Here is a 12782-nt window from a genome sequence, read left to right as displayed (position 1 = left end):
GTAGAGTAAGAAAGATGAAATAGATGTCGTCCCTGCCTTCAAGAGACCTGCACCTCACAGAGTGCCTTAAAATTCACTTAAGAATCTGACATGTTTGCTACCCATTGGCATCTTATTGCTTTTTATACAGCTGCCTTTTATGTATACACTCTGCTTTAAAATGGGCCTCATTTAAGGCTCTATTGGCTTAAACGCTGACGTAGCTGCATAGTAGAACTGATGCTGTGAGAAGAAAACATCACTGGTTTCAGTGCCTTGATTGGACATGAGCATGCTTACACATTTTTTCTGTCACACATAGTCCAATCCTGCATTTTCATTTTACTCTGATTTGGTAGAGGGGGGAAAAAAGGTAAAATTAAAAGGCACCAAATCCCAGAGATGTTTGTAAATCTCAAAAATACTTTTTGTAACCCCAGTATTACTACCCTGACAGTCCACTTCCAAATTCCATCAGTTCCCTCCCTGCAATAAGTGGCAGAAGCCTTTATTAAAGGCAAGCTGTACATTCTGAAATGTACAGAATAGTGATCCCTTTCTAAAATGACAATCCCTAGTCTAGCTGAGAGCTCTGAGTGATACTTGTCAGGGGCAGATTTCACGCCATTAAAAGAGAAACAATACATCAGCGCCGTCATCGCTGTGCACAGATGTGTGCTCATTGTTTTCTCCCCCTCAATCCATACATCACAACAGGTAGTTCTCAGCTGTTCCCCTGGTGCCAGACATACATTTTATCTAAAGAGACAGCAGATAGAACTACCTGCTGCTTCCTGTGCGGCTCTCCCTGTGTTTCTCTCCCTTTTCCTACTTCACTTGGGCTTTTAAAAATCAGCTGGCAGGGAGCCAGGAGCTCATCATTTTAATGCAGTGCAAAATGGAATATGCATAATTGTATGCAAGCCATATGTGAGGGAGACAGCTCAGCTGTGAATTTCAGGAGGCCAGGAAAGAGAGAGCAGTTAGGGCTGAGATAAGAGGAGTGCAGAGCAGAGTGCAAGTGTCACCCAAATGAATGGTTTAATGAGTGTGCTGCAGACACGCCTCCTTTCACCTACCTCTTTCTTCTCTCCAACTCCAAACCAGAAACCAATGGAGATTAGAAAGGGAAGACTGTATGCAAGGGGTATTGCTAATGGGTTCTGTTAATGTCTCCATTTAAACTTCAGCTTTCTTAATTAACAGTGTAGATGAAAATAACCAGTAACTTTTAATGCAGCTTCTTAATTAAATCTTTTTTTTTTTTTTACTGCATTTGATTGAAGAATCATTGTTCTTACTAGATCATTGCTCCTTTTAGATCTTTATTTAAAAATTGAGGGGAATCAGTTTATCTCTAATAGTATTACAATGCAAAATATAACTATGCAAATTGCTTTTCTTATGGCCTTGCTATTAGAATTTTTTAAAAGTGCATTATCTAGAGATTGCTTAAGCATGCCAAAAAGTTTAAACACGTATGTATGTCATATAATCCTAAATGTGCAACAAAAGTCACTGGAAGTCTGAAGTGGTGGTAATTTTCAACAAAATTATTTGCTTTTGGTTTGTTTCGTATCATTTTAAATATTACACCACAATGAATTTGCATGTTCAAACTGAACTATGTAAAGAAAAATAAATCCCAAATTTTGATATCTAAAAGGCGTACTGCGTATTTAAACAAATTTCTTATTAATGTTGTGATTTCTGGATTCCCGTTTGTTTAATGATCTGAGCTGTTATGCTTTTAGCTTTTTTTCTTCCATTATTTGTAAGTCCCTAAATAGGCCATTATATTTCCCTTCAGGCTAGAGATGAAGATGGACATGCTGAAAATTTTCCCCAGCAGCACTATGCTAAGGAAACTCCAAGGCTTGCCTTCAAGAATAACTGCGAACTACTTGTAAGAATAACATACTTACAACAAGTCTAGAATGTTACTTTAGCACAGTGAAAACAGTTTTTGAAAGGGTTTGTTCATTATTACATAATTTTTGAAGTATTATAGTTTTTCTGTATAGAGTTCTAAATGCTAATTCTGATATCACTGAATATTAATTATAAGATCTCAAATTGTTTGCAAATCTTTTGTATCTGATTATAGAGCTTGGATGGCCCTGCTTTATTAGCTTGTTCTGTATAGTAGTTGATAAGCAGCCATTTGGAGAATGGCTAGTAAAGTTAAAAATATAGAAAAAGACAGTTGATGTATGTAGCTTGGAAAGAAAAAAAAAATCCCATCCCCATCCCTCCTCCTACTTCCTAATTGTACACTATTTTAGGAGACAACATGGTAATATTTTGTTCTGCTAGGAAAGATAGCAGAGTTGACACGCAGTACTCCCTTTAGAATTCAAGTATTCCTACACTCTCTTGCCAAACTCAATCAGGCGCTTTCTCTCTCCTATGTAGAAGTCAAAGCAGCGACAGGATGCGGGGATGTTTCCAAGTCGTGAGAGAGAGGATCTCAGCTGTGACAGGGACTCTGTTCCAATGCAGGGTTAATTTGCTGTTCATTTTAGCATTTATAGCGAGACAAGATGAAAAGCGAGCAGGAATGCCTATTATATTTCTATTAAATGAATCTGTTGGGACCTAATGTTCTTGATTAGCTTTTGAAAACGAGTGCTCTGCAATGCATTTTCTGTTTACCTAAAGTAAACAGAGAATGAATTGTCATTTATTTAGAGATTCAAACACTGCTTTTGAAAATGAAGCTTTATGAGGGATCTAGCTATGTTGTCCCTAAATGTTCTTTTCTTTTCAATTGCATTAAAGCAAAACATTTGCTCCAACTAAACGAAAACACTGAAAGAGAATGAGGATGCTCACTTGTTACATTTTGAGGTAGTCTCTTTTCTGTTTAGTTTTTTGGCCTAACAGAGCACAGCCCTGCCAGGTCTCTGCATTAGGAAATCCCACATGTAACAGTCTTTGGACTTAGCTCTGATACCAACTGTTCATTAAAAACAAAGTGTCCAAAGAGCAGGAGAAGAGAGAAAAATACAGTTCTTTCTCATTCTAGCCACAGGAGCTGGATGTTGACAGTAAGAAACTCCTTCCCACTCCACAGTTTGCGTGGTTACAATAGCATCACTTATTCTGTGTGTCGTCCCTTGACCAACCAATCCACAGGCATATTTGTTGCTTATAAATGCAGTTTTTTTCCCTGACATTTTAACTCACCTTATATTTCATCTTAGGGCCCTTAAACTTCCAGGCTTGCTAGCATTACCTGTTTGGGGGAAACCCTTTTCTTTCATTTTCGTTTTAATGTTTTACTCCGTAACTCTGATTTTCCAGCAGAAGACTATAGGGGCCATTTATACTATGTTTTGGTATCAAAATGCTTTTGAGAGTAGCTTACTTCTTTTTAGAGATACTGTTAAAAACTAATATGCCATATTTGATTTTTTTTTTCCTATTTATTGGAAAAATGAATGTGCTTGAGTTCTGGTTGTGGTCAGTTTATACTGGAGAAAGTAAAACATATATGGGAACATCTTTTCCAGCTATCTTTAGAGAAAATACATGTTTAGTCATTGCTGTGCTTAAACACGATATTGTGTTGGCAGTAGTTTTGAGAGATTGGTACAATCTTTGTCCTTTTAGTCGCTGTTAGAAATGCTTTATTTTGGTCAGCACACTTTCTTGTGATAAAAGAAAAAAAAAAGGAATAGAGAGAAAAAACAAGTAAGCTTATTTCTCCAAGGAGAAATGTAATTTTTTTCAGTTGCAAGAGAAAGGATGGTGTTTGGCTGGTTATGAAGCCCTGAGAAGTTATGCTTCTGTATGAAAATGATTTGTTCATTCATAAGAGAGAAATAGGAAGTCCTTGGAGTTTTCTTAGTGCAGCTTAGGGCAAATTTTAAAAGACTTGGTGAGAGAAGATTGCAAGCCCCACTCCAAAGGGCTTTTCTTAGCTTAAGGGTGGGTCTGCCATCTTGCATGGTTCGCTAGAACAGGGGTGGCTTTAGAAAGTGGGGAAGCTCTTTGGAAGATGGTGATGGTTCTTGGGAGAAAGCCTTGAGGGCACAGGTTACTTCCAGGCTCCCAGGTGATCAGGAACACATGGCTGGAAGGCTAACCCTCTGGGCCACAGGTGCTGACAGAAAGTGCCCTGGCCAGGTAGATGGGACATGGCCTCTGACTTTATAACTGACTATTGATTGTCTCTGCTTCTTGGAAGAGGAGGAATATTAAGTAACCTAAACAAAAGCAAAGTAGAATCGATGCCTAGAATACACAAGTGTGTGTAATCAGAAGGCACTGACAAAGAAAGCATTGGCTGATAGAAAAATCTGCTATGTGACTGTCGATTTCCTGTAGGTATTGATTTGCCCATTTAAATCTCAAACTGTGATATGTGCCTTCACACTTAATGTACAACACAGATGACTAGATATTTAGCTTGGTGGCCAAGATTCTTTGGTTGGTGACTGTGTGGCAGTTTCCTTATGCTTTTTATTAATTTTGAAAATGCAAGGCTGTCAAGATGAGTGGTATTAGATAAAACTTGAGTATTATTTGATATATCACAATTCAGTGTGGCCCCATCTACCTCTTCATAGATAGATGTAGGTACACACACACACACACACACACACACACACACACACACTCCTCAGGGTCTTTTGCTGGTCTCAGTTTATGATCAAAGCAAATAACTTTCAGTAAAAGAAAATGTGGGAAATTCACATCACTTTAACAGCAACATGGCTTATGAGAGCCCAGAAGAGGGAACACTTAGAGCCAGCCTCAATGACTAGCACTTGTCCCAAATTCCAACTCTGTTGCTAGTCCCTTTACCATTATTGCCTCATTCTTTTGGGACTAGAAGGCCTTCTCATTTCCCCTATTAAAATGCTCATATTGATGGTGGGAATTGCATTAAGAGCCAGAGTGGGAGGAGGACCTAAATCACACCTCTCTTAAGCGAGTACTTGCTCAGTTCTTGAAAGCCACCAGGGGTAACACCTAGCAGAAGTATAGCATATGCTGAGTCCTTGGAGGGAGAAGACTTCTAGCTAGAAAAAAAGGAACGTTGAAAGAGTTTGGGGAAGGAATTGAAGACAATTGGGCCTACTCCCCAAGTGTTCTTAGGGGGCAGAGAGCATCAGTCCAGAGAGCATCACTGTATTCAGGAAGAAGGTCAAAATATGGTCAGAGATTAGCAGCAATCAGTGTGGTATAATTTGGTTGGAAAGAAACCAGGTTTAGGAAGTCTGAAAGGGGAAATAAGAGAAAGAAAACTCAAGAGGAGAACAGCCTGTCTTCCTTAGTTCCAGATTCCCGGGTCATCACCTAGACAAAGTTTGACTCCTTTTGGCTTTTCCCTACTCTGTTGAGGGTGGGAGTTTTGCAGAGGAAGGGAGAGGGGGCCCTTAGTTGGGAAGCTAAATAAAAATAGCATCAGGGAATAATACTTTCTTCTTTCTGAAAGAAGAATTCATTCTTTACAATGCCAATGTAGGGAGAAGATGAAAACTGTTTTAATTTTGTGGCCTTGTGAATAGAGCTGGTGGAGAGGAGAGTGGCCTAGGCAGTTCTGTGGGCTGATTTGTCCATCTTACTTCCTTGTGGAGGCAGCGAGGTGGATTATAAGAGTTGGATATTGCCCTTAGGCAGAACTACTCTGTATTAATGCAGTGTTCAATTAACAAGATATTATTGATCATCTTCTATGTACAAGGCATTTTACTAGACAGGGCTTTTGGGGTTCACAAATAGAAAAAGACACAGTCCCTTCCCTGAAGGAGCTTACAATTCAGTAGGAAGAATAGGCATATGCAGTATTGTTAACCATCAGGAATGTGGGCCTTCCGGTCTTCCTGAAAGTTAGAATTTTGTCTCAACTAGACTTTATACCATATCACTCTGGTGGTAGCTAAGGATCATAGGCACAAAGGCTTAATATTTATGGTGATACATCTGGCATCATATCACATTGGACCCCCATTTCGCCTCTTGGACCTCTTTGCATTTCAGATCTTCATCTGTAAAATGTGATAATAAAAGGGTAATAGTCTCAAAGGATATTGTAAGGATCGAAAGTGATGACATATCGAAAGTGCCTGGTACATACAACATTCAGTATATATTCATTGCTATTATCATGATGCTTCTTTTTTTCATGATTATTATCATTACACAGTGAGCTGTGGTCCTAGAGAGCACCAACAAAGTTCTGGAGTACAAAGGAGGAAGAGATTATTTCCACATGCCATAATTAGAGACTTAACAAAGGAGGATACCTTTGATCTAGGCCTTCCGTGGGTTGGATTTTCCATAGTCGGAGCTGGGGTATAAGGGAAGGGGTCATTCCAAGCAGAGGAAAATAGCATGGGCAAAGGCAAGGAGGTGGGAAAGTACAGCCCAGGTGACTCACACCTCAGTTGACAACTAAGTTGGCTGGAGCATAAGGTACCTGAAGGATACAGGGTGAGCTGGCAGGCCGGCCCATTTGCAGAGGTCTAAATAACTGACACCATCCTTTCAAGTCTAGACTTCAGTAGTTCTGCTTCATGGAAATTCCTAGTACTTCTGTGGATTAAAAAAAAATTATTATGGAAAATTCCTGACACATACAAAAGTAGAGAGTCGTAAAATGAACCTCCATGTACTAACAATTATCGACTATTAATCTTGCTTCACCTACCCCTTTACCCATCCCACCCTTTTATTCTGCTGAAGTATTGTGAAGCATATATGTTTTTTTGTTTGTTTTGTTTTTTTGTAAAGACTAGCACACCACTTTTCTGGCTATGAAGAATCCATTGAGACTGAGTAAACTGGGAATTAGAGCTTTGTGACTATGTATACATAAAACCAATGAATCTTGGTTATGCAGTATGCTCTTCCCTCCCTGCTCAGCACAGCCTTGTAAGGCTTGGACGATCAGATGGAGTTTTAAAAACCCTTAAGGTGAAAGACTTGCCACAATGCTAGTGATGACTTGAGTCTTCTTTGTTCTTCTATATTTTAATTTTTCTTTCTTTTTTTTATTGATGTATAGTTGATTTACAATGTTTTGTTAGTTTCTGCTGTACAGCAAAGTGATTCAGTTATACATATGTGTACATTTTTAAAATATTCTTTTCCATTATGGTTTATCACAGGATATTGAGCATAGTTCCCTATGCTATACAGTAGGACCTTGCTGTTTATGCATCCTATATAGAATAGTTTACATAGGCCCCTAGTTTTAAATGTATTTATTTAAAAATAAGATCAGATCTCTTTGCAACCCAGCCCATCTCACCAGTACATGTTGGCCTCATCACGGCAATGAGGGGGAAATCTGGATTGCTGTCAGATATCAGCTATTACTAGGCCTTTCTGGCTAGATCATGGAATCTTAATGAGAACCCCCAAAAGGTGATAAAAACAGCCACATTTCACTTGAAACTTGATAGGCTTTTCAAAATAGGTATAATTGACTGAAGACCTCCCTTAACACTGCTAGTCTTACAGAAAGCCAGATACATGCCCCAGCTCAACTTGAATTGACACACTGTTTCTTTGCTGTTACAACTGAGCAGCCCAGGCACTGAGAATTAAAATTCATGGTGACACACTTGGACTCCCATCACATCAAATAAAATATCATATGATGTACGTGTATGTAGTATGCTGTGTACCGGTTTCCTGAAATAGTAATTGTAAAAGCCCCAAAGGTGTAAAATGACCCAGAAATCCCCAGGGATGGGTTGTTGTCTAGAGAGAGTTGGCCTATCCAACCATTTTTTTCTATCCACCCTCCGGATCCCTTTACTCTGGAGCTATTCCTGTGTTCCCACAGTTCTCTGAACTATTTTTTTAAAGAAAAATTGACCGTTTTAGAAAGAAGAGGACCAATCTTAGACTGAACAAGGGTCAGTTCCAATAGAGGTGGCACCATTATGCTCTCCATCTAGACCATCTGGACTTTAACACAGGCAGAAGAGTGGATTCCACTTGAGTTGTCCTATTTCACCTGCACATTCCTCTGTTTCCATCTGTGCTGTTGTTTCCCCTGGCTCTCCAGCTGGCTCTGCTGCTTCTCTCTTTCTCTTTGTAGCCCCTTGGCTCTCATTGCTGCCATGGTCTTGTGATTTAGAGCCTTTTTCTTCTCCTGTACAAAGACCCTCTCCCACAAAGACCATCTCCCCTCACCTACCACCCGTGGAAACCCTATTTTAACTGTCCCTTTTAGTTTCTTTCTTTGGGGGAGAAGCTCTCTGCAGGAGGGCTGGAGTTCCCCTGCTTCTGCTCTGGTGTAGGTACTCTGCTTGGGATTAGATTTGATTGGAGACCCTTGGTCCCCTGCAAGCTCGCTTTTCCAAGGCATGGAGATCTTCGCCTTTCCCATTCCAGGGCCATTGTGCAAAAAGGTCAGAGGCATATGGTTTGGTGTTCATGCCGGCTTACATGAGCAGTCCATCACACAGTACATCACAGTGGTTCTTGGAGCCAGAGAGAGGTATCGAGGACCATGTGTTCTCCTGGGGAGGCACTGTGGTATGGTGGGTAAGAGTGGGTGTCCCAGGCCCAGCTCTGCAGACACGCCAGCTGTGCAAGCTGGGCAACTTTCCTACCTGCCCTGAGCCTCAGTGCCTTTATCAATACAATGAAGATAAATATAGTAGCTGCCTCGTAGGGTTGTTTTCAGGAGTAAATGAGATCATGTATATGAAGCACTTAGTGTGCCTGACACATACTAAGAAAAAGTTCAATAAGCAGTAGTCTTATTACTAATAAAATGGATCTAGGAGGTGACATTAGTTTAAACAAAATCTTCAGGCAAATGCTGGAAGTACCTGCCTTTATTCTCTAACAAGAGTCTCTTTCCAGTGGGGTCGGATAGAAGCCCATAGGTAATATTTTAATTTAGGACAAAACTTCAGAGAAATCCTTGAACATCCACTCACTTGCCTATTTATGCTGAGGGCACTAGAGATGCCTGTTGGCTGCATAGCAAATGTTGCTGATTTGTGAGGTACTAAAATGTTGGAGGACTTTTTCAAAGAAGAATTTAAAACTTCCAAAAAATAGTACGGTGTTGGGGTGAAGAGCTTGGGCTCTTGAACCAGACTATTTGGTTCAGATTCAGGAGGCTCCACCACTCCACCCACTGGCTGTGTGACCTTGGGCAAGTCACTGAATATCTCTGTGTCCATGTCCTTGTCTGTAAAATAAGGACAACAATCCTATGTATCCTGTAGGGTTGGTGTGAGGTCTGAATGAATGAATACCCCTATGATGCTTAGAACGGTATTCGGCAAACGGTTGGCATTCAATTGAGGTTGTTGTAATTATGATTATTTCTTTCAAGGTTGCATACTTACTAGCACATCATAGAATACCATTGACCAAATTTTCTAGCAACAGATTATCTGAAAGTCTTGAGTATTTATATTTGCATGCAAAAGCCACAGTAATTCCTTGTGAACAATAAGAGGGACGAGGTGCATTACGCAGACAATTCTCATAGCTAAGCTTTTTAAAAAAATATGTAACTGTCCAAGAAGATTCTACGTGATCCAAGACCCCTTCATCTTGCTCTCCCCTTTAATACTAAAATTGTTCATCTTAGAAATATACAACTAAGAAAATAAATGCAAAGCAAGGGAAAAATATAATTAACACATGTAAATGTCTGCAGTAGCAAATGGATGTGCCTCTGATAAGCCTGTTAAGGGAAGGAGACAAGAAACCATCCTTTGTGGGGCGCCTCCAATGTGCCGTTGTGCTTGGTCTTTACAGACCCTTTTTTAGACCCTGTACGCTTTATACCTTTGCTAGTAGATATTGTTATTATTGTTTTACAGATGGGGAAATTAAAATTCGGGGATGTTACGTTCCTTGCCCTGGGAGAGAGGAAGGGATCTAGTGAGCAGGCGCAGAGCCTAGATTTGACCCACATCTCTCTGACCTGTGCTCAGGCCAAGACACACTGCCACCTTCTCAAGGTAGGGACCGGGTCTGATACATTCTTCCATCCCAGGGCGAGAGAAGGGGTTCAATCTATGTTGGTGACATGAAGGAATTAAGCAATTAATCCAGAATCGCTCTTTGTAGCTTCTTTATGGTAACAATTCTTTGGTAGAATTCTGAAGCCAGAAAGAACATCTGTGGGAATGTTAGGAAGGGGAGTTTATTCAGAAAGGCATGTCAGTGTTTGAGAATTTCCAATGAATACTAAATTGTAGGGAAAGGAACCAAAGTATATATATTTTTAAATTTGGTACTCTATAGAAAATATAATTTTCAATGTGTTATAAGCGTTTGAGTGGGTTTTTAAAAATCTGACAGCAATAGATGATATATGATAAATGTTAAATCTTCTTTTGAAGATTTTGATTCTTTTTACAATCAGTAAGGCCGTTTCAAAAAAGGCTTGGCCTCTTTTGATTTGGTGGGGTTGTATTCCTCGGGGTGAACTGATCTATTGCCTTCAAGACTTCTGGCCATCAGGTAGCATACTGGAGTTAGGGGTCAGTGACGTTTTCCCTCATTGTTTTAATTGCTAGAACTGAACAATTACCTAAAGTACCAAAGAGAGTTCACCTTTGATGGCTTGATAGAAACTCTACATCATATATCAAGCAAAGCCAGAAAACCAGATAGGATATCAATTATCAATATAAAAGTGCCTAAGAAACCAGCCAGAACTAGTATTAATCATATTTAGTCATATGCTTGGTTTATGGCTAGAAGAACAAGCTAATGAAAGTCTCTTGGGAGAAAAAGGGAAAGGGAATAAAAAATATTTGGACTTGAGAAGAATGACATCTGAGTAATAAAGGAGGCAAGAAATCGGAGATGGGAATGTGGGGGTGATGGGGGACCGGTGAGAGGAAATTTCAAAAGAAGAAGAAAGATAGACGGCCATGATTAAATGGCAAATAAGCAAGTTCAGGCAAATAAGGTCTTTAATGTGTTTTCTCATTGAATTTGGCTTAAGTGCCTTTTGTAATCATGTTTTTTGTACACTTCCTACTCTTCTGGTTTGAGGCATCGGACTCTCCATGAGGGCTGTCTTCCCAGCTTCTCCTGCCTGGCCACGTACAACCAGAAGTTGAGATAACCCTCTTTTAATTCCAGATGAGGCTCCCCTAGCTGAGAGCTCTGTGAGGCAAGACCTTTGTCTTTCCTCACTGTACCCCTGAGAACCATGCTTGCCCAGCCCGTATTTTATGACTCCAAGCTCTCACTGCCAAGGGCCCAGGTTCAATCCCTTGTCGGGGAACTAAGATCCCGCGTGCTGTGCAGAATGGCCAAAAAAAAAAAAAAGGGGGGGGGGGGAATTGCATGTTACAGTTGATGACGTCTCATTTTTTTAATTGGCAACATTTTTTCCTAGTGGTATAAGATAATAGCATCTTAACGATCAGTGGTGATATAGATTCAATGATCTGTGGAGGTAGGTGCTCAAAAATTATTTGTTGGTTGAACGCATGCAATAACATATCCCCCTGGTTCTAGTTCACATAAAAACGAAATGCTTAAGGTTGGGTCTGGATTGTGCATTGGCCACGGACAAGGTGGAGTGGAGGGTTGGTCTGTGGTTGTCTTGGCTGAGAATTTTACTGCTGTATCCTTTCCCTTCAGTGGAGCTGATAGATGGCTTTGTTCATAATTTCAAGTGAAATGTTGAACCAGTTAAGACATACTCCCGATAAGCCAGGTTTAAAATAATAAGCAGTACTTTTGCCTTAATTATCCAGAAAAGTGCTTACTGTTCTACTTTGGATTGCATATCCATCAATATTTCTCTTGAAAATCCATGAAGATACATTGGTGGAGAAGCAATGGTTTCTCTCTCTCTCTCTCTCTTTCTCAATAGAACGAGCTGTAGATTCCATTAGGATAAAGTATGGGGTTTTTAAATAAATCAGGATAAAGTATGGGTTTTTAAAATAAATCAGGATCTTTTTACCCATCATCATCACCAACACCATCATCTCTTAGAGAGGTTCCCAATCTACAGAAGAGACAAGTACACATAGATAAGTACATTTCCTACACTTCAAATCTGATAATCCACCTTCAGGATATCAACTAAGTTACACCCTATATTTAACTTTGTGAAATACTCTGCTGTTTTATAGTGTTCAGATCTCAATATAGTTTGGTTTCCTTTGAATGGAAAATTTGAATCTGATTCTGATATTGCAGCAGGATCTGTTATACTCTTCTTTGTGTGAACACAGAAGGGGAAAACCACATAAACCTTTTTAAATGTCAAAGCCTGAGATGGGAAGGGAGGCGATATTTAATATTGAGCATATGCTAGAATAAGGCCTTCAAATGAAAAGTATCCTGATTATTAAGATATATGAAATACTTTGGGGTCTCCATTATATAGCCATTTCAAGCAGTGGTGTTTTTAACTTCTAAATTGTCTGATAAATGTGTTAGGACAAAAATGGTGTAAACACTAGTTTTGGCTTAGCGTAATATTTATATATTTGCCAGAGAGCTTGAATTTTGACAATTTGTGACATCATTGTGTATATAAAATACAGTATATGAAGGCAAATTATATATCCCGTGCAGAAATGTGGATACATACATAAAGGAAAATGAAAATAAACTAGAGCATTACAGAAGTGCTTATGAGCCTATGGCATTTAACACATCTCAATCATTTATGCAGTATTTGATATAAACATCAAAAACATAATTTGATGTTTATATATGAACACATAAAAATAAATAACATGGAAAAATAAAGTTGTAGTGAAATTTTCATTTTCATTTTTCCTTAGCACTTTTATTTTTAAACAATGTTATGACTGTCATCAAATCAGCCAAGT

General features: G+C 39.3%; 1 protein-coding gene across 4 annotated transcripts in view; it reads left to right on the top strand.

The window, feature by feature from the left end:
* Positions 1–12782, top strand: part of SOBP (sine oculis binding protein homolog) — a 158668-nt gene that overhangs the window by 89710 nt on the left and 56176 nt on the right. The window contains exons 5-6 of one of the 4 annotated variants that reach the window (XM_057528006.1): positions 1790–1885; positions 9792–9932. The exons of 1 other annotated variant lie outside the window; for it this stretch is intronic. In XM_057528006.1, coding sequence (XP_057383989.1) covers positions 1790–1885; positions 9792–9932 — 237 coding nt within the window. The remainder of the gene's footprint in view (positions 1–1789; positions 1886–9791; positions 9933–12782) is intronic. 2 more of the 4 variants (XM_057528007.1, XM_057528008.1) reach the window with 2 other exon arrangements.

This window comes from Balaenoptera acutorostrata, chromosome 14 (genome assembly GCF_949987535.1).
Source record: "Balaenoptera acutorostrata chromosome 14, mBalAcu1.1, whole genome shotgun sequence".
NCBI lineage: Eukaryota > Metazoa > Chordata > Mammalia > Artiodactyla > Balaenopteridae > Balaenoptera > Balaenoptera acutorostrata.
The sequence above is the reverse complement of the archived record's forward strand: the minus strand, read 5'-3'. Positions and strand labels throughout refer to the sequence as shown.